This window comes from Drosophila sechellia, chromosome 3R, assembly GCF_004382195.2.
Source record: "Drosophila sechellia strain sech25 chromosome 3R, ASM438219v1, whole genome shotgun sequence".
Classification (NCBI taxonomy): domain Eukaryota; kingdom Metazoa; phylum Arthropoda; class Insecta; order Diptera; family Drosophilidae; genus Drosophila; species Drosophila sechellia.
This window is the reverse complement of record NC_045952.1, coordinates 10861954-10888342: the sequence shown is the minus strand read 5'-3', so window position 1 is coordinate 10888342 and position 26389 is coordinate 10861954. Positions and strand designations below refer to the sequence as shown.

Sequence of the window (26389 nt, the reverse complement as noted above, 5' to 3'; positions counted from 1 at the left end):
AACTCACAGCGGTGGTTTTCGCCATTCGGCTATAAATTGTCACACAAAAGTTTTATGTGCAATTTTCCGAACACGTCTTCTCGTTTAAAATGACGATGGTACGTGCTATCTGCAGCACATGGAAAGATTTGCTAAGTTAAAACACATAGGGTTACCCATATATTATGGACACTCTTTGACTTCCAGGGACTAACCATACATTAGCTGGAAAATTAAAAGAGTTTCGCTGCTATTTCCATTTATTTCACTTCCCCGCGCAGCCTTGACTTCATTTTTTGATCATCATTTATCATTGCAAGTGGTAACCCGGTGGCCGCCACTAAGTTGTTTACGGCAAAGAGGACGGAAGCTAAAAAATATAAAAGAAAGAAATGCTTAATCAGCGAGACCCGGAAAATGGCTTCGGAATACTGCTGTTTCTGTGTGCGGTGGCGTTACATTAATTTAGCTGGAAATAAGGCGTGAAAAAATATGCGGTCATCATAATTACATATGCCCAGGCCCCCAGGACTCACAATGGCGGACCGCCCACACATGTGACTAATATAAAAGCATGACGGGATGCTCGGCGATGGGCGGGGTATGGATGGAGATGGGTCAGGAAACGAAGGAGCCAGCCACCCACTCTCTAATGAATTGCAACACATTTCGCTGTCACATTTCACTTTCGAGTCGAGCTCAGCGGAAACGGTCGTCCTTAATGCCCCCTGTCAACGGCCTGAAAACCTGGAAAGCCTGTGCTCAGTACGCCGCTCCGTAAATTTGGCTTTTTATAGCCGGTACTCGTCGTAAACAAGGGGTATGTTGTACTCCGGAGGCGTACAAGACAGGGATAAGAAAGTTTTTGGGATCCCAAGTACCAGATATCACTCTGAATATTTATGTGCATGAATTTGCAGCATAATATACATACAGTATATTAAGTTTATATGTATTCAATTACCATTATCACAATTCTAATTCATTAAGCTTTGTTTTAGTTGCTCTTACTTTAAAACTACTTCTTATTTTATGCAAATGCATAGATGTATGTTCTGTGCTTCATAAATTTTGATCTATGTACTTCTAGCATTATCTTTAATGCTACTTCAATTCTGTTTACAGGGTAGCGGTTAAAATTTGTTTTAGCAATAACTTTATGACCATAGCTTATAAGAAGCTGTATTCTAATGTAGCTACATATATTTATAAAAACCTATTAAGCACAATTATGAGCAACAAAAATAACTTTAACTGTTACTCAACGCAAAGTTGCTTGCTTAATGAACCTCTCAGTCATAACTGGCATTTATAACGCTGATTAAAGGGTATACCTCAGGCAGAACACTCTGTATTCCCTGTGTATTTTTATTCCCTTTCTTTTTTTTGCTGGGAAACCTTACCATTTTCCATCGCTTTGTTGGCTGATATCGCGTAATGTGTTAAATTAAATGGCCGTTGATTCAGGTGGCAAAAAAACGGCAAAAAGTAGAGGTGGAGCTCGGGACGAAGTTGACAGCCATGCCGACATCCTATTTTCAGACGCCTGCCGACAGGGACCTTTGGGCTAATGTTGTTTTGCTGCCGCGAGATTTTCGGTTATGTCGCAGCGATTTCTGGGTTATGAACAACAAAGGGACAAAAACAATTCATCGATATTTTCGAGCATTTAACATTTAACAAGTGCTTGGGACAGGCAAAGTTGGCGAAACTCTCATGACAAATGCCCCCCGCAAATGTTTTTCGAATGAACTTTCGTTTTATTTTGGCTTCCTTTGTTTGCCTCGTCAAGTTGTTTTCTGGCCAAGTTGGGCCAACCGCTGCAATGAGTCTCCTCAAGTGCCGCCCACTCTGCAGCCCAATTGAATTTTTGGGGGCCTCGACTCAGTCGATCAATTAATGTTAGCCAAGTTCCAGGCTCGGTCTCGGGCTCGGGCTCAATTAGAGTCTTAAAACTCAATTTGGAGGCTCCTCAACTGAATCTCCTCCTCGCGGGATGGATGCGGATTTCTGGGCTGGGAATGGGGGGATTTGCTGGCTGGCTGTAGCTACAATGAAATATTCACGACGGGATGGCGGGGTTCGTATTTATGGTTATTTTGCGCACCAAACACAACTTTGCTCTCGGTTCCCCTTGGCTCCTTTTTCCGGGGTTTTCCCTTGAATTCGTCCTGGTTAAATATAAATACAGACAAGCAGTACACACACATATGTGCACATATGAGGAGCTGGGGCGTATAGTAGAGTGTATCTGCAGTTGCGAATTCAATTTTGAGACTGATCAATAATTCACGTTACCCGCACTAACCATTGTTCGCAGGACTAGAGGGTCCTTCCCATTCCGGCACCTTTAAGCGGAGGGCCAGAGCTTAAACCGAGTTTAAATGATAGAAAAACCAATCTCTAGCTCTTTTTGGGAGAGTTTTGTCTTTTCGAATTGTCTATTTATTTGTTCGTTTCCAAAAACTTGCTATTCGTACACACACAACTATTAATAAATATACATATATTTGTATGCAGATTATGCGGATTATGTCTGTGATATCAGCCGGAATGAGACGATATGAGATATACGAGTATGCGATATGCAATATGATTGGTGGGCGTGCGATGATGATGAGCTCCATCCGCCGAGCTTGCTCCTCACCTTGGACGGGACGGAAGCATCTGTTTTGACTTGTTAGGCTTGACGTGATGTGAGCTGATATTCCGGAAATCAGATATTCAGAAGGATTCAGGAAGAAGGATGGCATGCTGATGAGAGTTTCGTCTGACTTAATCTCTATGTCGTAGGCGCATTGCTTGATTGCGTTTATGACTTCACACCGCCGCCGGCAATGGATGGAGTTCGAAAAGTAGATTGCTTGGTACAACGCGAAGATTAGTCCTACTTAGGGGTTAGCTAAGCTGCTGATGGCCTGAATAAATTATGCCTTAAATTATAAATTACATTACAACCCATTCACACAAACTTACTTTCACACACGCACAGCACACACTTAATGTTGTTAAGACTAAAGGAAAACTCTTGAAGTTTCAGCTTCAACTTCAACTATAAACTAAATCACAGTAACTGTTTTTAACTGGTATTCCGATAAAGCTGATTAAAGCTAATTATCAACTTGATCCCAGCCCCCAGATATTCCACTGATTTCAGTACCTCCTCCATGTAAATCAATCAACTCGTATCTCTGGGCCATATTCTTTATGATGTCCTGATATCAGTTGATATGATATACAGTGATATTTACTGATATATATGATATATATGCCTGCACTAAACTTAAGTACGTTGGGGACTAGCTAGCTGCATCGTAAAGCGCCAAAAGGGAATGCGGAAGTGGTTCGGGGTCACCACCAAACTGGTAACCTACGCAAAAGCATGCGGCTGAATTTTAGAGCTCGAGGAATGGCCGCAATTTCGGCGAGCCATACAAACAAGTTTTCCCATCCATCTGCGCTGTCTGTGCCACTGGCCAAGTCCAAGTTGTCTTGACGGCCCGGCAAAAAGCAACATCCAAGGAAAATGTTGCCATTTTAGAGGCGCCGCCCGCTGAGCGGAAAAGTCGCGCGGAAATTACTAAATCGATACGTGCTGCGTATCAGATTTTCCACGGGTTCTGCATGCAAAAAAACCTTGAAATCCTTGCCTGCAGTCGCATACATACACGTATTGCCATCTTTGTACAGTCAAGCTTCACTAAGTCGAAATTTACTAAGTCAATGTTGTTTTCTACATTATTCTACTAAAAGGTTTTAAAGCAAATGAGTCACTAACTTCGATGGAATTTCTATTTTTCCTGACTAGCAAACAAATTTGGATCACAAAATGATTTTCATGGCATTTATGAGATACGTAGATTGTGTGGCTCAACCTTTTATCTATACTATTTCCATAAATATTAGCAGCAATGGAAATGTTTATCTCAAAGCTTAGGAAAATTTGGAAGTATATATAATAAATATATATTTTATATTATATCGGTTGAGTTTCTGAGTTAAGAAGCTTCCCTATAGACTGTTTGAAAATGCTGTAATGCCTTGGCATTTCTGAAAGGTCAACTGAAAGCAGTGGAATTGCCGGTGGGCGAGGTTCGTCTCCTAAGTGGCAAAATGATCCAGAATCGGAAGCAAACCCTGACGATGAAATAAACTATACGAGAAACTGGAGAACAATTACACATGGACTGTGGGTGCAATTAGGGACCACACCTTTTTCGCCGCCGACGCGTCTAAAGTTAATGAATATGTTAATAATATGTTATGTGCGGGCAATTTGTTCAGGGCTTGAGAGGTTTTCTGTGTTTCTCTTTCCAGGCAAGTCCAGCCCAGTCCAACTCTATCGCCTGATGGACATGGTGTTCGTGGGGAACTGCGGCTTCTGGCCGGCGCTGAAGAAGCGTTTGCAGGTGAGGCGCCAGAAGGCCGCCCGGAAGTCGACGCTGTAGAAGGCGTAGATGAAGGGATTGATGGCGCTGTTGAACCAACCCAGCCAGGTGAGGGCCTTGGCCAGCATTTGGCTGGCCTGGTGCTCGGCCAGGAAGGGGGTGATCAGATAGTTGATGAAGAAGGGCAGCCAGCAGGCGATAAAGCCACCCACCACAATGCTCAGGGTTTGAGTGGTCTTGTTCTCCTTCTTCAGCGACGTAATCCGATTGGACAGCGATTTACTGTTGGTGTTGGCACTGGTGTTCCCGCTGGTCGATGTCGTGGTTACGCCCGCCTGGTGATGATAATGAGGATGGTGATGATGGCTCCGCAGTCTCTCGCGGTCCCGCTCCCCGTGCGAATGCCTAAAGCTGTGTGTTCGCGGTGGCTGCGATAGGGAGTGGGTCTGCACCTGCCCCGTTTGGCCCGGCGGCTGGGACTGCCACTGTGCATCCAGGAGACTGCTGCCCGGCCCCATGCCACTCGTCATTGTGGTAATGGTCGTTGAGGCGGTGGAAGCGCGCTTCAGCGAGGAGGGTCGTGTGAGTTCGTAGCACCCATTCTTGGCGCAGCCCATGGAGCCACCTCCTCCGCCGGAGGGCAGAGCCAGCAGGGATTGACAGTGGGTGCCGCCAGTGGCACTACTTCCTGCTCCTCCCCCACCACCTGCTCCTCCAGCGCCGACTGGCGCACAATTGTCGCTGTCGCTGAGCATCATGTCGTGGAGCTCCTTGGCTATCGTCTGGTTGGAGAACGTCCTCGATGTGGCCTGTCTCTGGCGCTGGCCCACGGAGCTGTGCTGCTCCTGCTCCGACAGCTCGTTCTCTACGTCCGCTGCCGTGTAGCGCTTGAATTTCTAGACACGCAAAGTGCACAAGGCGGTTAAGTCAATGTCGATGATAAATAACTAAAATGAAGTCAATGGGCGGCAAAAGGCGGCAGAGATGAAAGAAGCGGAAACGGAAGTCACGCTAGCAAAAGCCGAAGCTTTAAACACTCTTGTAGGCATCATTATCCACTTTAAGAGGAAGCATCCTGGTAAGCAGGTGGCTTTAAGCTGATTTAAGGCTACACACCTAAATGCCATGAGGCCATTGTTCTATCAACTGCACGATGTGCTAATCTCTCTAAACATAAAACTGAATTTCAGACTGGTTTTAATGCGTATGCCTGCCTGGATTTGATTCAGTTTAAGTGAATTTCAAGCCTATTTCAAAATGCACACCAGGTACATATACAAATGTATATATGCAGATGCAATTTTCGAAGCGAGCATCGTTTAGTGTTAGCTATTTAGTGATGCTAACTTAAAGCTCGACAAAAAAGTGTCGAATTAGTGATTACCCTAGAGTTGGTATTGGAAACTTGTATGTAGGGATGTAACAACATTTCATAGGCAACATTTTTGAAAAGCATTCAACTCTCGTCTGAAAACGGTTAGTTGAAAACTCATTAATTCAGCTATATGGGCTGCCAGAGTTGAAGTGAAAAACTTGTTTTATAGCGGACACTGGACCGGAAATTGGCACATACCCCGATGCGAGGGTATGGTATTTAAATCTGTGTGAGCTCCTGGCATTTGGGAATTATGAGGCAAACGTGCCGCAGCTTGTGCCGCACGTGGAGTGTCCTTTAAGCCGGAGTGGTTCGCAATAGAGATGACTTTCGCTGGTCGGGCCAGCGTTTGTTGTTTGCAGCTGCCGTGGTTTTCCTATTCCATATTCCGTATTTGTGCACTATGTTGGCTTTGGGGTTTGGATGGCGGGAGACGTGCGAATGTTTACAGGCAAACAGAAGGACATGTGGACATGGGGACATGGTTGCGGATGGCTGCGACGGAGCTTACCTTGTTGTGAACACTTATGTCGGTCATATTGTCGTGCCGGGATGCAATGACACAGGAAATTCTTGCATACACATAAATCATGACTGCCATGGGTATGAAGAAGGAGCCCATGGCCGAGAAGATGACGTAGCCCTCGTTCTGGTTGTATCGGCACTCGAGCAGGTCCCTGCGTCCTGGCTCGTACCTGCGGGAAATGGAAGTGAGCAGGATACGCTTAATGGGCCATTAAGTTAGTCAACTAATGCAGGAAGTTCCCAATTATTTGCCTACGGAGCTGCGGGCTCAGAGGGGTCAGAGGTCGCAGGTCGGAGGTCGCAAGAGCAGCAGACAATTGCCAGCTAATTATATTCGTTTGCTCAGCTGGTTGTCGCCAGTCAGTCTGCTCGGAGGACTCGAAATTTATTCTAATTAATTTACATTCGCACTCGGCGACATTTGTAATGCTTAAAATGGATCAAAAATAGCTAATAATACCCAAAGTGGTCCTTCAAAATTATGCAATGGCATCTTTTGGCACAGTTTCCTGCACTCAACAAAATTGTTGATTTAATTTTAGTTAGGCAAATTGAGCTTTAATTATTGTTGTTTGTTAAATAAATTAAACTTTACATTTTACATTACTTTACAGGTTACATTTCGGAATTCTGCTCTTTGTTATATTTCTCGTTAAATCTGTTGACTGTGCTAACGAAGTTAAATATAAACAAAGCACTTTAATTAATTCTCCTTTTAGTTAGTTAGGCAAAAGTAGAGAGATTTTTCCGCACTGAACAAAATTTTTTGTTAAAGCTAGTAGAAGGAAGTTTATGTTTAGTTTAAAATTCGATGTATCTATGAAGTGTGTGGCCTTTTGACCAACTTAGAAGACTTTTTGCTGCACCCCTAATAGGTTATGGAAATTCCCTTATATATTGATTTTTTTCTTCGAGTGTACTTACCATCCCAGCATGGGAGGACAGGTGATGGCCAACGCGAGCAGCCAGACGATTAGGATCATGATGAGGGCCAATCGTTTGGAGCGCCGTTTACGGGAGTACGTAAGCGGCCTGGTCACGGCCAAATATCTGTGGGATGAACGTGAAGGATGCAAAGATTTACGATACTGGGGAACGCTATATGTTTTGGGTAGGCCTGTGCTCCCGGAGAGCGCTGCTCACCTGTCCACACTGATGGCGCACAGGCTGAGAATGGAGGCCGTGCAGAGGAGCACGTCCAGGGAGATCCAAATGTCGCAGAGCACCCAGCCCAGTTGCCACGAGCCTGCAATCCAGAAGATTCCAAATTAAAAACTTTCCGCCAGCCTTTTGCAGCGCGGAGTGGGGAGCCAACTTAAAATTCCGGTCCAAAGTCAATTTGATTAGCAACATTTTCCATGGCTTTCAGCAAATGCCTCACCTAAGGCCAATTAAAGCGGCCAGCTCGGCAAATTTTGGCAATGTTTTAGGTCCCCTTCAACCCGTTAGTGGTTTAATTCTACACCGAAAAAGCACCGATTTTCCATTGGACCAGCTCCTACAGTGCTTTCTCCTAGTCCGAGGCCTGTCAAGCGATTAATTTTTAAATCAAGTGCCCCTTAATGGTCTCCCAGCGCCAAATGAAAAGTTGTTTTTGTGAAAGGCGCTGGGAGTCAAGGAGCCAAGGAGCTCATTACACGGATATTGCCTATGGGCCATTGGGATTACTTAATTAATTATGGAAATGCTTGACCAGTTGTGGTAGAGTATGTTTGTATCTAAAAAATTGGAGTAGAAACTAGCACAAAGCAGTCGTCATATCAGCACTTTCAGTACCTACCCCAACTTCAACTTGATGATAAGGCTCCAAAAAGCAAACTATAAATCCCGAATGTGTGGGTGTATCACGTCCTAACTTAATGATATATGTGCGTATACTTTAGACAAAAATGAACTGAATGTGTGGCTTGGTAAATTGTTTGCCTCGAAAAAACCTGAGGGTATGAGTAATTATGAATGAGATTCAAAAGGTATCTCCACAGAGAGAAACTAGTGGATGAAAGTTTGGAAAACAAGCTTAATGTTCCGAAACACAGAAGCTACGTGAGTTCAAATAAGAAGTGTTTAAATCAAGACTCATCCAATTAGCATATTTTCCATTCAACTCCAGGAGAGTTCAGCAACAAAGATCAACTATTTTCTGACGAGAATAATTCATTCCGATTCGGATTGTCAGTGGTCCGGATGATTATGACAAACTTTCGACATGCCGTTGCCTTTAAAGTATTTCCACAAAGTTGGGCTCGGGAATTTTCCCCTTTTTCGGCTGTTCGCCTCCATTTTTTTTTTTTTGTGCTGAGGAAATTGCACGAGAGCCGATGCAAAAAATGAAAGAAATTCTTTCAGTTCAAAGAATACAAATCCATAAGGCGAGAGAGATACATACTCGCATATTTCACCTAGCAGCATTTACATAAATACACGTCCCGTTTGCCCCGCCCCCCATCTGACACACCTCCTCCTCGAGTTCCTGTTCGTGTCCGTGCTGCTATTCCTGTTCGTGCTACTTTGGGATACACTTGGAGAAAGATATATACATCCTAGTCCTCCTAGAAATCCCTACACAATGCTCTAAACAGAACCTCATTCCAAATCCATCAGGAACCATTGCTACTACATTTTTACTTTATAAGATACAAATTACATAGACTTGGATATTAGATTTCTTCTCAGTGCATCCGCTTCGTTCTGGGCGACAAGCTTTTGTTAGCAATTTTTTTAAGGGATTTACCGGAATGGCATCTTCATCTTGTAATCACGCGAAAAGCCCAGCCAGCGGCGCCTCCTTTCGCGGAAGGACTCTAATGCCTTAATGGCGCTGCCACACACTCACACACACACACTTGCACACTCTCACTAATACACTCACCTATGAGATGGACGGCGACGGCGGGGGGCATGACGAAGATGCCCACGAGGAGGTCGGCCACCGCCAGGCTCATCACAAAGCAGTTGGTAATGGTGCGCAGCCGGCGCGTGGTCAATATGGCCAGTATGACCAGGGTGTTCCCGATGACGGTGACCACGATGAAGGTGGCAAAGACGGCAATCAGGATGATGCCCTGCCAGGAGAGCACCAGATCGTAGAAGTGCGCCCACTCGGCGGCCGCCGCCGACTCATTGTAGTAATTAAATGTGGTCACGGGTGCCGTAGGTCCGGGTTCGGTGAGAGCCACTGCATCCGTACCGTTCGGTCCGCTGGGATATGCACCGCCTCCTCCTCCTGTCCCATTGGCCGCATCCTCGTACACGATGGATATGTTTTCCGGCAGCCCACCCACTCCCACTCCCACTCCCGATCCCAGTCCCAATCCCCGCAGGGAGGAGGAAAAGGAGGAGGAGGCGGCCACATACATGAGCGATGGATAAATGGCGCTTAAATTATTCAGCTGCAAGTTGACAGCCATGGATCGGCCAGTTGGGTTCTCAATCGAGAGTGGCTATCTCCGGCAGCAGGCCGCCTAGGCCCATCCATATCCTGCCATATCCGTGGAGTTGACGGAGCAGGAACACGGCCCAACTGTGGTCATGGTGTCCAGTGTGCACGTCCGTTGGAACTGGAATTAAAGGAAAGTTCGGCAGTTAGCAAAGTCCTTTGCATAGTAATAAAAACGAAGTCAGCAGGAAACAATAACCATTTGTATATCCCTTTTATGCCGAAATCTATTTGTATTTGTTTTAATTTTTCATGTATGCACGCATTATCTGATTTATTCCTTGTGACAATTTCCGAAATTAAATTGATTTCACAGCATTCAATACAATCTCATTTCAATTGCAATCGGCGAAATTGTCAATTTCATTCATTCGCCTGCAATTAAGGATTCAACAATCTGAAGGCTAAAAGTGCACAGCATTTGTAATTTGCGTTGAGAGTTGTCAACGGTGTCAAAAGATTCTTAAGATGGCCTTTGTCTTGGGTTGCCATTACCGACACACAGTTAAATACTTTACTTTCTAAGATAAATAAACGTAGATAAACGTTAATCCCTTAGTTAGTCATGCTTTCAACGAAAATGCCGAAGTGCGCTACTGTGAGCAATAAATCAAATTAAGTTTACCTTATCATTTAGAAACCCCCACTGGCTCGATTTAATTTAGAATGTATGCCTCTATTTGCTTTGGATTAGGTACCAAACTTTAGAGACTTAATAATAATTCGTGGAGGTATTTTAAATCAGAAAATTACAAATTACACGCTTTATTGGGTAGGGAAAATTCAAGAAAATCATCAGCTTCAGATTTCCTGGCGCATTCTAAAAATCATTATATAAAAATTATAAATGTAATGAGCTTCATATACAAAGCAAATACTTTTACTACAAAGTGGCGAAATGTTTTGTAGTATATTACTAATAAATTTGCCAAGGGAATGGCTACATTTGGGAATATTTTATTAAATTAATAAATAAATACTGCAATTTATTAATTTTTAGAAGGAATTTAGGCTACGGTCTTATTTTCTTTAATTGAAAACGTAAAGCGTCAGCAATATTCAATGTGTCTAATATATTTTGAATCTCAAAATTTGTTTGTAGCTTTTACCTCAATGTGAGTGTTTATCTGTGCACTATTTACACGTAACACTCGCTACGAAGTATCTAGGAGATACCCGTTCCATCGATAGTCATTCGTCTGCCGGATTCGACTATTCATCATCACCGAAACTTTTCCACCATTCACTATTTTCACTTTTTCCACAACTGGCAGAGCTACACGTGCGCCTGGGCGATAAGATTGATACTCGACGCTCTATTAGATATCCGATTAAATTATGTACGGGTGCTATATGTAGGTGATTCCGGAGGAGTATCGGCGCAATATTGCCGGAATAAACAGCACAGCGACGCGGATGACTGTTGACTGAGTGCGAGACTGCAGACCGAATGGCAAGGGCTGGCAGTTCGACACTTCTTGCCACTTCTGTTGACAATAATTTGGCATTAAGTATTATTTATTTAGCCTGCGATAGTGTGCGTTATATACTCCAGATTGCGACTCGTTGTGAGCGTGTGTGTGTCTGTGTGTGGGCGATAAAAAAATTAAAACTGATATCGCAATAGACTAGCTGGCGGTGGAACGCAATCCGAGTGGCAATGACAGTGGCAATGGCAATGGAAACGGGATTGGGTATGGGAAACCAAAATCAAGCCGCAGGCCAAGACATTTGCCGCAAAAAGGGAATAATTCACATTTAGTACAACAATTTGCATATTCAAATCTCTGTGGGATGGCTGGAATATTAGCTTAAGACTTCAGCTCAACGATAACACGGAAAGGGCTGCAAGTATCTACGGGAAATGGGAAGCGCGTAATAAATTCCGTGGAACCACAAAATTTTAAACTAACTTTTAATTAATTTATGTATAAACATTAGGGTGGTATGCAACATAAAATTATACCCTCGTTTTGCGGGGTAGTTCTACCTTTTTGGCAAGAGGAAAGAGGCGGTTTCATTCGCCAATATGTTTAATTATTTACTATTTAAATATTTATTATTTAAATAATCGAAAAATTTCAACTGCTGTGGCATGAAATCACTGCCTTGCATGACACACTAAGTGTTTTGCTTAGTAATCTGAAACTATTTTTGAATACATAACAGGGCCTGCTTCTAATTATACAAATAGCTTAATAATAACCCGATAGCAGGCCAAGCAGTAGGTCAGAGTTTATAGTTTTTTGTTCGTGAATTTTTAAACTAAAATCAAATCCAAAATAGTGGCACAAATTGTTAATAGTGACCCTTAAGTCGCTATCTGTGATATTGTAGTGGAACTCAACGTGAATTTGTTTGCACGAAGTGGGGCTCCGCTGCCCAGCGGCCACGCGGTCGCTTGTGTCTTAGACACTCTGCTGCTTGAACTGTAAGCTTTTAGCTGGCAGATTTTGATTATGGATAACGATCCACAGCAAAAATCTATCGATTATGAGTCGATGAAGCTATTTGCTGGCGCTGGCCCTAAAGAGATTCGGAAGGAATTGACAAAGAGCTGGCTGAGTGAAGATCCAGCCTTCGCTACTACCAGTATTTCTAATACCTACTGCAGCTCGACCTTCACACTGACCACCACCAGCTCGACTATCTCGTCTGCGTACATATTCACCTCCTCCTTGAGCGGCAACGTATGCTCTACTACTGCCAGTACAACTCACAACAGTGCATCTGTCAGCTCAATTGCGAAGCCACAATCTGCCTCCGGCTGGCAGGATGTCTCCTTTAAATCTAGGAATAGAGGAAATATAAAGAGAGCAGGTGCGGTCCTCTCCCCTAAAATGGTAAAAAAGGTGGCGTCTGACAAGCCGGCTAAAATCACTGCCAATCGCTTCCAAGCCCTTAGCGACAAGGAAGATATGGTCCTGGGCGTGGAATCTTCGAGTGACAACGACGAGCCATGCTCCTCGAATACCGCCCTCAACCGTGCCGCAAGTGTTGTCTGTAGCGAACCTCATACTACCGCAAACTGCCCCAAAAACAAGGACGATAAGTCTGTGAAGAAATGCAGTAACTGCGGGGAAAAACATACTGCAAACTACAGAGGCTGTGTGGTGTACAAAGAATTGAAGAGCCGCCTAAACAAACGTATTGCCACAGCACATACATACAACAAAGTCAATTTCTACTCTCCGCAACCGATTTTTCAACCACCCCTAACTGTCCCAAGCACTACTCCAACAATTTCTTTCGCTAGCGCCCTAAAATCCGGACTAGAAGTGCCCGCCCCACCGACAAGAACTGCTCATTCCGAACATACACCGACAAACATCCAACAAACACAACAAAGTGGCATCGAAGCTATGATGCTATCCCTACAGCAAAGCATGAAAGACTTCATGACGTTCATGCAAAATACTTTGCAAGAGCTCATGAAAAACCAAAATATCCTGATTCAACTTCTTGTATCTTCAAAATCCCCATAATGGCTTCCCTACGGATATCTCTGTGGAACGCAAATGGCGTTTCACGGCATACACAAGAGCTCACACAGTTCATTTACGAAAAAAACATCGACGTAATGCTACTATCAGAAACGCACCTCACAAATAAAAACAATTTTCATATACCAGGATACTTGTTCTATGGTACAAATCATCCAGATGGTAAAGCTCATGGAGGCACTGGAATACTCATCAGAAATCGCATAAAACACCACCACTTAAACAATTTTGACAAAAACTACTTACAATCTACGTCCATAGCCTTACAACTCAACAATGGTTCAACGACTCTAGCCGCAGTCTACTGCCCACCGCGCTTTCCAATCTCTGAGGATCAATTCATGGAATTCTTTAACACACTAGGTGACAGGTTCATCGCAGCGGGTGACTATAACGCCAAGCACACCCATTGGGGATCTCGACTTGTGTCGCCAAAGGGTAAGCAATTGTACAATGCGCTTACGAAGCCAGAAAACAAGCTAGACTATGTATCCCCGGGTAAGCCTACATACTGGCCAGCAGACCCAAGAAAAATCCCAGACCTGATCGATTTTGCAATTACTAAACATGTCCCCCGCAACATGGTCACCGCCGAAGCACTAGCAGATTTATCATCAGATCACTCACCTGTTTTTCTAAATATGCTAACTCGCCCCCACATCGTCGACCCACCGTATAGACTCACAAATTTTAGAACAAACTGGCCAAGGTATCAAAAGTATGTCTGTTCACACATAGAACTAACGACGGCATTATCTACAAAGGAGGATATAGACAAGTCAACGGAAACTCTTGAAAACATTTTAGTTTCGGCTGCAAAGGCTTCAACCCCGCCAGTGACGTATGCAAAACCAAACTACATCAAAACTAATCGCGAAATCGAGCGGCTGGTATTAGATAAACGACGCCTACGAAGGGATTGGCAGTCTAATAGATCACCAATTACTAAGCACATGCTTAAGATAGCCACACGCAGGCTTACCAATGCTCTCAAACAAGAGGAAAAAAACAGCCAACGTTCATATATCGAGCAACTCTCTCCCACCAGCACTAAGTACCCTCTTTGGAGAGCTCACAGAAACCTAAAGACTCCAATAGCGCCAATTATGCCACTCCGAAGTCCCTCTGGCACCTGGTTTCGAAGTGATGAAGAAAGAGCCAGTGCTTTCGCTGACCATTTACAAAATGTATTCCGACCAAATCCCTCTACCAACACATTTATTCTCCCTCCTTTAATAGCAGCCAATCTAGATCCTCAAGAACCCTTTGAATTCCGACCATGTGAACTAGCAAAGGTTATCAAAGAGCAACTGAACCCAAGAAAATCGCCTGGCTACGACCTAATAACTCCAAGAATGCTCATTGAACTCCCAAAGTGTGCTATTCTTCACATCTGCCTGTTGTTCAACGCAATCGCCAAGCTTGGATACTTCCCTCAAAAATGGAAAAAGTCGACCATAGTAATGATTCCAAAGCCAGGAAAAGATAAAACGCAGCCATCATCATATAGACCGATAAGCTTACTAACATGTCTTTCAAAGCTGTTTGAAAAAATGCTACTCCTTCGGATTAGCCCTCATCTTAGAATAAACAACACACTTCCAACACATCAATTTGGCTTTAGAGAAAAACATGGAACCATCGAACAGGTCAACCGAATCACGTCAGAAATTCGTACTGCTTTTGAACATCGAGAATACTGCACAGCCATTTTTCTAGACGTCGCGCAGGCATTTGACAGAGTGTGGCTCGATGGACTTTTGTTTAAAATAATCAAGCTGTTGCCCCAAAACACACATAAGCTACTGAAGTCATACCTATATAACAGAGTGTTTGCAATAAGATGCGATACAAGCACTTCACGCGATTGCGCAATCGAAGCTGGAGTGCCGCAAGGCAGTGTACTGGGTCCAATCTTATACACCCTGTATACGGCGGATTTCCCCATAGACTACAATCTAACAACCTCCACGTTCGCTGATGATACCGCGATACTCAGTCGCTCGAAATGCCCAATAAAAGCCACGGCACTCCTATCCCGACACTTAACATCTGTAGAACGATGGCTTGCCGACTGGAGAATTTCAATAAATGTTCAAAAATGCAAGCAGGTTACCTTTACCTTAAACAAACAAACATGCCCACCACTGGTCTTGAATAACATATGCATTCCACAAGCCGACGAGGTAACATATCTGGGAGTTCATCTGGACAGGCGGCTCACTTGGCGCAAACATATAGAAGCCAAATCGAAACATCTTAAACTTAAAGCAAGGAACCTCCACTGGCTCATAAATGCTCGCTCTCCACTTAGTCTGGAGTTCAAAGCTCTTCTATACAACTCCGTCTTAAAACCTATCTGGACTTATGGCTCCGAGCTGTGGGGCAACGCATCCAGAAGTAACATAGACATTATTCAGCGAGCACAGTCAAGAATTCTGAGAATTATCACTGGAGCGCCGTGGTACCTTCGAAACGAAAACATACACAGAGACCTAAAAATCAAATTAGTAATCGAAGTAATAGCTGAGAAAAAAACGAAGTATAACGAAAAGCTGACCACCCATACAAATCCCCTCGCAAGAAAACTAATCCGAGTATGCAGTCAAAGCCGGCTGCACCGCAACGACCTCCCAGCCCAGCAATAAACTTATTAGGGCATTAATGAAAAAAAAAAAAACTATCACTAAGTGAAAGTTAATTAAGTTAGATTAAGATTTGAACACTTATTGTTAGTCTCTTAACACAAAGGGAAGATTCAATAAATAATAAAAAATTAAAAAAAAAAAAAAAAAAACCGTGCCGCAAGGAAAGCAGGACAAAAACAACAGCTGAAAGGTGCTCACCAAACTGTACCAGCCCCGAAATCAAGCCGTCACTCTAAGGTACCTAGAATGATGTTTCCCAATGTGGTGAACTTCACATCATTTCGCGACGAGCTGGACGCTCTTGTGGGAGACTCCTATACAATAAAGGCCCTGAATTCGGGAGATTGCGCTGTTCAGTGCAACTCCCCAGAAAGCTACAGGCTGGTGGCCCGTCACTTTCTCGACAAAGGATCCCTTTTCCATCACCATCAGCTACCGGAGGACCGACCCTACAAGATTGTCATGCGCAATATTCACCACGGAGTCCCATCGGTGGATATCATCGCAGCCCTCCAGAACGAAGGACATAACGTTGTACGGATTTATACTCCGCGCAACAAGGCTACCTCTCTTCCTCTTAATATGAGGTTCATTGACCTCAAAAAAGCTGAGAACAACAATCAAGTAAAGGGCATACCGGTTGTCTGTAGGCACAGGGTAACTTGGGAGAAACCCCGTAAACAATCGGAACCGATTCAATGCCACAGGTGCCAAGGCTATGGTCATACCAAGGCATATTGTTCTCGGCACTATATATGCAGAGAATGCGGAGAAAATCACCCCACTGCAGAGTGCAAGCTGGAACAGGACGAGGCCAGATTCTGTTTTCACTGTGGCGGCCCCCATGCAGCAAACTTTAAAGGTTGCAAAAAATACCTGCTAGAGGCTTCTAACCGCAAACATCAACGGAAAGTCAATGAACCCTCTGTTTCTGGTCCTGCAAGAGGAGTACACCAACCCAGTCCACCAGTCCTTATGTCTGGTAAGCCTTCCTTTGCTAGTATAGTCAGAGGAAGTCAGCCCGTCGCCAAGCCTGCCGTTACTGTCCCCCCTGCAAGCGCCAACCTTGAGTCTAAGCTGGAACAACTGTTTTCTAGGCTTGACAGGATGTTGTCACTAGTTGAAACACTAATGCAACTGCTCATGCAAAATCGCACCTTCCCTTCTGCTGCTCAAAATGGGTCCTCTTAAGATAGCAGCTTGGAATGCCAATGGGGCCTCCTCGAAGACCAATGAGATCCTCGCCTTCATCGAGCTTCACGAAATCGACATCCTCCTGCTGTCGGAAACCCACTTCGTTTCCCGGTCCACTTTTAGAATTCCTGGCTTTACCCTCCACACTGCCAACCACCCGGATGACAGCCGTCGCGGAGGTGCGGCGATCCTTATTAGATCACTCATCTCCCATCAACTCTTCTCCACCCTGTCGGAAAATCACATCCAGGCAGCAGTTATCCAGCTGACGGCAAGCAGGGGTACTTTTAACATTGCCTCAGTATACTGCCCTCCTAACCTCAGGTGGACGGAGGCTGACGTTGAGCTTATCATCTCTCAATTTGGCACAAAGTTCCTAGCGGCAGGTGATTGGAACGCAAAGCACAGATGGTGGGGAAACTACAGGATGTGCACTAGAGGCAGGGTGCTGCTCTCCGCTCTGGCGGGCAAAGGTATTGACATTGTTGCAACTGGAGAAGCTACTTGCTATCCCTTTCGAACAAGTGTCACTCCAAGTGCAATTGATTTCGGGATCTCCAAAGGATTCAGACAGCAAGAAATCAACGTGCAAACCCTGACAGAACTGTCGTCTGACCATCTCCCCCTGCTGTTTGTGCTGGATGAAGACGCTCAGCTTTTCAAAGGTGTCACTAAAATGCTGTCACCTACTGCAAATACTGTGGCCTTCAAGGAGCACATCGAGGCCACAGTTGATCTCAACATCCCCATTGACACATGCAGTAGTCTGGAAGCTTATGTAGATTACCTCGTAGCTACAATCGCGGAAGCAGCACGGAGGGCCACACCTCCCCCACATCAAGCTCGTCACACGACCGCAAGGAGGGCTCCCATCTTGAGCTTGGAGGCTAGGGAGCTGCTCTCCCACAAAAGGAGCCTCAGGAGACGGTATATCGCCACAGGAGATCCGAACATCAAGCAGCTATACTCTAGTACCACAAACAGACTGCATCGTTTGCTAGCCAGGACCCGACGAGATAATCTGGATACCCTGCTTGAGGGTATTGGCCCAGATAACAACAGCAACTTCTCGTTATGGAGGCTCACAAGAAATATCAAGAGGCAGCCGATGTTTCAATCTCCCATCCTGAGTCAAAGTGGCCTCTGGCTCAAGACGGACGATGAAAAAGCGAGGGCATTTGCTTTGCACCTGACCTCCACCTTCTTGCCCTTCAACCTAACAGACGACTCAAACCGCGTAGAAATCAATAATTTTCTGGACGCTCCGACTGTACCGGCTCGCCCCATTAGGCATACCACTCCGCAGGAAGTCATGATGCAGCTGAAGGCGCTACACATCAAGAAAACCCCTGGTTACGATAGCATCGACAACCGTGCTGCGAAGTCTCTGCCACGCAAAGGAGTCCTAGCCTTAGTAAAAATTTTTAATGCCATGCTAAGGCTAGGGCACTTTCCAAGGCAATGGAAGCGAGCACGTATCATTATGATACCTAAAGCCGGAAAGCCGCCAACGCAGATCGATGCATATCGCCCAATCAGCCTGCTATCAACATTCTCTAAGATTTTTGAGAGAATACTCTTAGCCCGCCTGATGGAACTGCCGCAAGTAGTGAACCATATACCTCCACACCAATTTGGTTTCAGGAAGTCCCACGGCTGCCCTGAACAAATACATCGACTGGTAAACCAGGTGACGCATGGCTTCGAGCACAAACTCTACACGGTCGGCGTCTTTCTAGACGTGAAGCAAGCGTTTGACAAGGTGTGGCATGAGGGCCTTCTATACAAGATGAAAACTCTCCTTCCTGCTCCCTACTATGCCATCCTGAGATCGTTCATCTCTAATCGGACGTTCGACGTTGCAGTGCGTGATGCTCGATCCAGCCTGGAGGAGATTCATGCAGGAGTTCCACAGGGAAGTGTTCTTGGGCCCTTCCTATACACCCTGTACACTGCTGACATGCCATCTCCCGCAAACAACGCCGAAGTCCCCCCGGCTCAGCTGCTCCTGGCCACTTACGCCGATGACACTGCCATGCTGGCGTCTCATCCTTCACTGCAAACTGCCTCCAACGCGGTCCAGGATTGGCTGCACGCAATCGAAAAATGGACTGCCAAATGGAATGTGGCCATTAACTCCTCAAAGTCAGCCTGTGTAACTTTTTCCCTGCGACCCGGAACCTGCACAGATCTGACCTTCAATGGAAGCCCTATCACCAATGCTAGATCGCACTGCTACCTAGGAGTTCATCTAGATCGGAGACTGACCTGGGGGGCCCACATCACGTCGGTCAAATCAAAGTCACTGGCGAAGCTAAAAAAGCTCGACTGGCTCTTCCACTCCAGCAAACTTCAAATGAGCTCTAAGGCTCTTTTAATCAAAGCCATTCTCGCTCCAACGTGGAGTTATGCCATCCAGGTGTGGGGAACTGCCGCCAAATCCCAGCTTAATAGGCTCCGTGTGGTCCAGTCAAGAGCTGCACGTCACGCATCTGGGCTCCCCTGGTACGTGACGAACATAGTCATCGAAAGAGATCTGAAAGTTACCCTTCTTGGGGATCAGATTAATTTCCACAGCAGCCGTTATGCCGACAGGCTTATGGCCCACCCGAACCGACTAGCAACTATCCTAGCTGATCCCATCTCTCTCCGAAGACTGAAGAGGGTACACCCCAGCGATCTCCTTACCCGGAGGATAAAATAACATATTACATTTTCTTTTGTACTTTATAATTAAGATACCACTTGGTCTCATTTATCTTTATCACACATTAGGTTAAGTTCAGAGGAATTACTGAACGATTCCTTTTGAAATCTTAATAAATAGAATTAGTTACTCCAAAAAAAAAAAAAAAAAAAAAAAAAAAAGCTTAATAATTAGGGGCTTCGGTTCTCGGTAAGGGTGTACACCAATTCGGCCACCCTCCTCCTGTCCCATTTCTTTAAGCCTTTTAATGCTGACGCGGAATGGTCATAAAAGCGCTTATCGCTCACATGATAGCAATCCGGCTTGGTGGCGAGGTGAGCAAGGGGTACTTTTAGTTTTTTATGCTGCCGAGTGACGTACTCAAAGGTGAAACTGATTAATTAGAAGCGATGTCAAAGCCCACGGCTGTCTGTCAGGGTTAAGGTATCGATCGAGCTCAATGGAGAATGTGTCATCCCCACAAGATAAGGTCCTCTTTCTTTCGCCCGCAACTTGGGGTCTAGCGATATATGGTCTCCCTATAGCTTATAGACTTCCAATCTCGAGTGTTCAATTAGTGGCATTGGAAATCATGTGTATATTTCGAGGGGGCTTTCGACCGAAAATAGATTTATGAACTCACATTCGTTAGAATGTGACTGGGATTCCGGGTGGAAGCCGAACGGCGGAAAACTGAAATCGTTTTGCGATCGGGGGCTGGAACATTCTTTGGCGGCAAACCCATCGGCAATTGACCGCGATAAGCAATGGCGTTTTTATTGGCACTTTGATTGATAATCTAATTCGCAACTCAATTGCCAAGTTTGCACGAGCAGAGCACCCTAATCTCCTTGGCTCCTGACCAGTTTCCATTTCCATTTTCAGTGCCATTTCCATGACAATGGCGGCAATCAGCTCAGAGTTTTACCCTTTCGCCCATCAAGACGGGGACCATAAACTATTTCTTCAAAGGCAACAAATTGAGTTGCCCAAAATCCAATTACTTTGTCGAAAAGACCAAAACTTATGAATTTCTAATTGATAGCAAGGGTTTATCCTTTTTGGCCGGCTGAACTTGAAAGATCGGTGAATGGATTTCCGCCGCACTTGGCAGAATGGGTCATCAATCAGAGGGGCACTCATCTCCGGCATTAGATAAATCTGTATCACTGATGCTGGTGTCCATGGAAGATTTATTTCACACTAAAAGTTCAACCCAAACAATGGAGCAGAATAATCTATGTATACGCCAGTGCCGCCAACTATAGCTACCAAAAAACAAGATAGTTTTTCAGCTCTTGAAAGATTTTAATTGTATTATTAATCTCACTCAATAGGTTTGGAATTCATTTTCATAATTTTTGTGTTTACTTCTAATGTGTTCTCATATTGAGAAATTGACTTGAATTATTGCTGGAATTTTGTATGATTAAATTCGTTATTTTAATTTTTTCTTTATTAAAGCTTATAAACCTATTTTCGAACATTAAATTTTTTGAACATATTTTATTGGTTTGGCCAAAGAAAAAAAGGACAGAGAGCTATTTGGCAGCTCTGGTCCACACATTTACTTATTTAATTCTGCCACATCATTGCCTATTTTTTTAGACATTTTCCAGCTCTTGGCCAGCTGTTTGGCCTTCACCTTATTCGGCTTTAATCGACCAAGCACCATTTCACATAGGCGTTATTAAGAGATATTTTTCGGAAAAGCCAGAAGGTCACTTCAAGTGTGACAATTGCAAGGCCAGCCGAAATACTTTCCTGACTTTTTCGGAATGCGTTTGGAATGTAATTTTTCCTTTTTTTTTCTACCATATAGAGCACACCAAAAAACAGAAAAAACAAGAAAAAATGCTGAGCTCCGTCAAAATTCATTCGACCGCCCACGCCGCACCAGCATCCGACTTCCGTTGAACATTTGTTGCAATTTGCGGCCAACATGGCGTATGTGTAATGTGCATGTGCATGTGCAATAATATTTCATTTGCATTCGGCAAATAAACGCTGCGGGATGAGGGGGTTGTGTCAAGAATGGGTGGCACCCCCGAAAGGACTCCCGCTGACGTCAAAACACCCAGTCAGCCAATAGAAGCCACTATTTATCGAGACTGTCAGACACTTATTTGTCCTCTTTATTTGGCAGTGCCATCGAGGTGTTTAGCGTGAAAGCATTTATCCATTACCCGGTCCTTGGCTCAAGCTCCTCCGCGGATCTATGCAAATCGTCCATGGTTCCCACCACCTCCTGCCCGCTCCCTTTAAGCACACCTGGAACCGGGCGAAGGTGAAGGGTTTTCAGCCCAGAGGGTCCTCCATGAGGGTCCTCCAGAAGATGGGTCCTCCCCGTCGCACTGTTTACTTACTTAATGCAATCGCTTTCCTGCGCAGTCCTCCGCTTTCATATCAAAACATTTCGCATTGTTTTATTAACACAAAGCTGTTATTATTTTTATTGCCCCCGGGCAGGTATTTCACTGTTGTTGTTGTCCGAGGAGCCGGGGTCCCATAATTGGATACTTTATAAGTGCACTACAAACGCAGCTAAAGGAGACGCTCGTTCACGTTCATTGCACGTTATTTGATATTATTAATTTGGTTTTTCTTTATACTCGTACTTATACATTTATAAATATTTTTTTTTTATTCTTAGCTGCTTGACGAATTGATTGCACTGTATATAATTAATTCAAGTTCACATTATCGATCAGGTGAGCCGGCGGCTGATCAATCGCTTTTGGATGCTCGTTGTCGAACTCGAATGATTGAGATGCCCCGAAATGCGGCAAATGTGCTCCTGCGAACCGATGGACAACCGCCTCGGTTGAGCGCTCGAGGAAAACTGAAAACTGAACTGAACTGAACTGAAAAGCTGACGAAGTGAGTCGGCCGAAGTCGTCGGTCGTGGTGGTGGTGGTAGTAGTAGTATCTGTCACTGGGTTTCCAGTGAATCTGTGGATCCCAAGTTGGCGGGCAGGCAAACACGCGACTTTCGAAATAATCCTGTGGCCAGTGGCTTCCCGTTGGGTTTAAAGAACTTCGCAAACACTTCAAGTGTTTAATATTTAAATGCGAAGCACACTTAATTCCTGGAATAATGTTTAATTAAGCCGCGGCTAACTCCACGCCGTGTTGATAAGAACGGAGATCACTGCGGATTCTCAGGGCTCCGGAGCGGAGCAGATTTTTACGACGAATTTCCAAATGAAAACATAAACGATTTCGCGGGTACTCAGGAAATCTAAATTAAGACTTTTATGGTAGCCTTATGGACATAGACATAGATATAGGCAAGCGTGCACAGGCGGCCCGGCTCTATCTATATGAATATTCGTATAGCTGGCCTTTGTTTGTACATTTTATAACTTGCAGATGCGTCTCCACGCGGATTTCGCAAATGCTCTTACTCTTACAACAGCTGCTGCTGTTGCTAGAGGTTAGATTCGATTGTATTTGAATGCGATCCACAGGGGTTCACCTGTCAAGGTGAATGCGTTCCATTGTGGCGCTAAAATGCTGAAAACGCTACAATGGCAAATGGTAAAACGCCAAAATGCCAAAAGGCGCAAATGGCCAAATGCCCGATATGGAAGGTAAACAAAGGCATGCGCTCTCAGCCGTCTGCAATTGAACCGAAATAATGGCAATGGCACGGGACTCACAGGTCAGGGGACAAGTGGAATCAGCTGAAGTGAAACAAAGGGCCATTCTAGCGCCAAATATTGTTTTTAAATACTCAATACTTTAAATACTCCTACGGTCACCTGATTAACAGAAGAATTTCTTTTAAAGTTATTGAAATCTGCAGGTAACAGTGTGCTGAACTTAAAATTACGTATACGACGTGTGTGCTTCGTAGTATTTATTCAGTTATAGTTATTCATTTGTAATAAAATTGTTGCATATATGCTGTAAGCTTATAATTATGAATGTATGTATTATGTATTATAAATGCAACAATGTAATATATACATCAAATTAAAAGTGTTATAAAAGCTCTCACAAAAATTACTCATACGACATGTATGTCGGATTATAAATTATCGAATAAATAATGAGAATTTCGTGTTAATATTATCAATCAGTAAAAACCAAACAAATGATTAAATTAAATTGAATCTATTAAAACAAAGCTCACACCCACTTTTTACAAGCAATTCTAATTTAGTTGCTAGCATTATATAAATAAATAAGTAAATCCCTAAGAAATTTCCATTTAATCTTCAGAATCACTAATTCCCATTATCGTGTTGCCCAGCTTGCGGCGCAGTTAGTAATCCCCAGGTCAGGTCCAAAACCACTGCATACCTCCCGGCTGTTCCGCCCACCGCAGCTAGCCCGGAACAGTTCCGGGCCACCTGTAATCTCTGCAGCGGATTGGGCTCCGACCGCTGGACATCACTTAGATTGATTAAATGCTGGGGAATCTGCGCGGTTCGGGTACGTGACTCGGCTGAAATGGTCGGGCATAATTGGTGTCCAGGCGAAGAGGCGATGATCCCGAAAAGGGTAAAGAGAGTCACTGCCACTGGTACCGAAAATGGCTACTGGCCGTGGACAAAGTTTTGCAACATCATTTAATTATCAAATGCACGTACATAAGTGAGTTTTGCAGTGACAGGAAGGTCGTCACCCGCTGCAGCCCCCTCAGAAGAGCGCTCCCCTCTTCCCGCTTCCCATTTTCCGACCAAAACTTCAAGGCTAAGTGAAAGTTTGTGCACCCGCACAAGTTCTGGGCGCAAGGGAAAAACAGTCAACTTTCCATTTCTATGCACCCGCCAGACTTGGCAGTCACAATCGCAATCGCAATGGCAATGGCAATGGCAATGCTAAATTGAGTTTAACAATTTGTCTTAGTGGCACTTGCAATGGATTCAGTAATTGCCTGACAAATCGCCATCCCACGCGTTGTGGTGCATGACACTCACGCACTTTCCTTGCCACATTTCCACTCCGACCCAAAAGTGCACATGTATCGGGCGGACACGACAATTGGTCGCCTAATGTCCTGGCACCATGTGTACTCCAGCGTCATAAAGTTTTAATTTCGCCAGCATAATTAGTCTGGGGAAATGGCGGAAGGAAGCCCTATCCCAGCGTCTGTCGCATTCCCGGAACTCGACAAGTTCCATTTGCACACAGGAAGAAATATGTTTGTTATAGGGAAGGCTACTTGATTTTATTGGGTAAATAATAACATTAAGTTAGTTTTTAGGCATGATTTTATTTTTTTTGTCCTTAAAAATGAACACCAAAATACTAGAATAATACGCTTATTATTGAATTAAGCTTTTTCTTAAGTAAAGCTAGAACTTACATTTAAGTTGCTAGAACACTCAACCCAAAAGTCAAACCATAAAACTCGCCCATTTCATAGACGACTTAGTCTTTTATTGAGTTCATTAAATTGGCGAAATGACGTTTTCCTATGCCAAATGTAAAATCGGCTTACGACAGAATAAAACGCGCCACATTTATGGCCAATTTCCGCGGCATTTCTCCTTGTGCAGGCCTGTTAAAGTTGCTTTTAATTGATAGGTGAACGAACCCGCTGGGTCCCTAATGCATGGCATGGCCGCTTAGAGACGGTAAAGGCCAGAGGCTATTAATAATTTTCAATCAATAAGTGTAATATTATTCGCGTCAACGGGATCAGCGACGGCGAACCGAAACTGGAGATGCGGACGCCATTGGTTTTTGGTGGGGCCAGCAGACAGACCGAAGGATACCCAAGCTATATACTCCGATTACGGTTACCAGGCGGCAGACACACACTCCAGGCACCGGTATACATTTGTATATATTTTAAATTTGATTCTCGAGCATCCTCGACTTTTGCCACTTTTCTTTCAATTTATTGTTCCCTTCGGAAAGACCCCATCCTCGGTCATTCCGGCCTGGACTTCCTCCAACCAACCAAGTGGCCCATTGTCCGTTAAGCAGATTTCGAGCTTACATTGCGTGGTATTGGTGGTAAATTGTGAAAAATCATACAAAGGACCTGCTACCGCCCCCCTTCCAACTGGACTTAGTTACGCGATTGAGGGGCGTGGCATGCAAAACAGTGCAAAATACTAGCACCCGCCCTCCTCCTCGAAATCTCCAATCAGCCAGTATGAATTGGTTAATCAAATTTACAGCTGCAGAATATAGGCACTGCTGCAAAATGGCAATTTCGCTTGTGGCCATAAATGTGCGGAAGCTCCACGAACAAATGACCCACTACCCATTGCTGTTGTGGCAACCGCAAAAGCCGCACAAACACTAAATGCGTTGACCACGTACAAAACCAGAGCACTGAAAGCAGAAAAAGCTATTGGAAATTATGAGGCGGGACGAGAGGAAGGAAGACCCAAGTGGCCCAAAGAGATTTATGCGCATATTAACAAACATTATCTATTTGGGAATTAAAAAACATTCTCAATTAACGGGAGGAAGGGAACCGAACAAACAAACAAACTACCATACTATACTACTGACTACAATCTTTACACTTAATTTGCTGATTTGTTAAAAAGTTGTAACAGTTGGAAGAAAGCGTTTTAAGCCCTTAAGTCTCTATAGACCGTTTCAAAAACTTATTTTAAAGAATTTAGTGCAGTTTTGCATCATAAAGGTTTCCTTTTGTAGGTTATAGATGATCAATTATAGCACT

At 44.3% G+C, this 26389-nt stretch overlaps 1 protein-coding gene across 4 annotated transcripts; it reads right to left on the bottom strand.

The window, feature by feature from the left end:
• Window positions 1-256: 256 nt before the first annotated feature.
• On the bottom strand, window positions 257-22564 carry LOC6616690 (octopamine receptor). Of its 4 annotated transcripts, none has more exons than XM_032721111.1 (6): window positions 22101-22564; window positions 9137-9824; window positions 7411-7513; window positions 7192-7317; window positions 6254-6437; window positions 257-349 (listed from the first exon to the last, which is right to left on the bottom strand). In XM_032721111.1, exons 2-6 carry the CDS (start codon window positions 9672-9674, stop codon window positions 329-331), a joined length of 972 nt encoding a protein of 323 aa, XP_032577002.1. In that variant the 5' UTR covers window positions 9675-9824; window positions 22101-22564; the 3' UTR covers window positions 257-328. The 4 variants fall into 4 exon arrangements, with proteins under 4 accessions (XP_032577002.1, XP_002041045.1, XP_032577000.1 ...); XM_032721109.1 differs by lacking the exon at window positions 257-349 and adding an exon at window positions 4319-5263; XM_032721110.1 differs by lacking the exons at window positions 257-349; window positions 22101-22564 and adding exons at window positions 4319-5263; window positions 10813-11148.
• Window positions 22565-26389: the final 3825 nt, after the last annotated feature.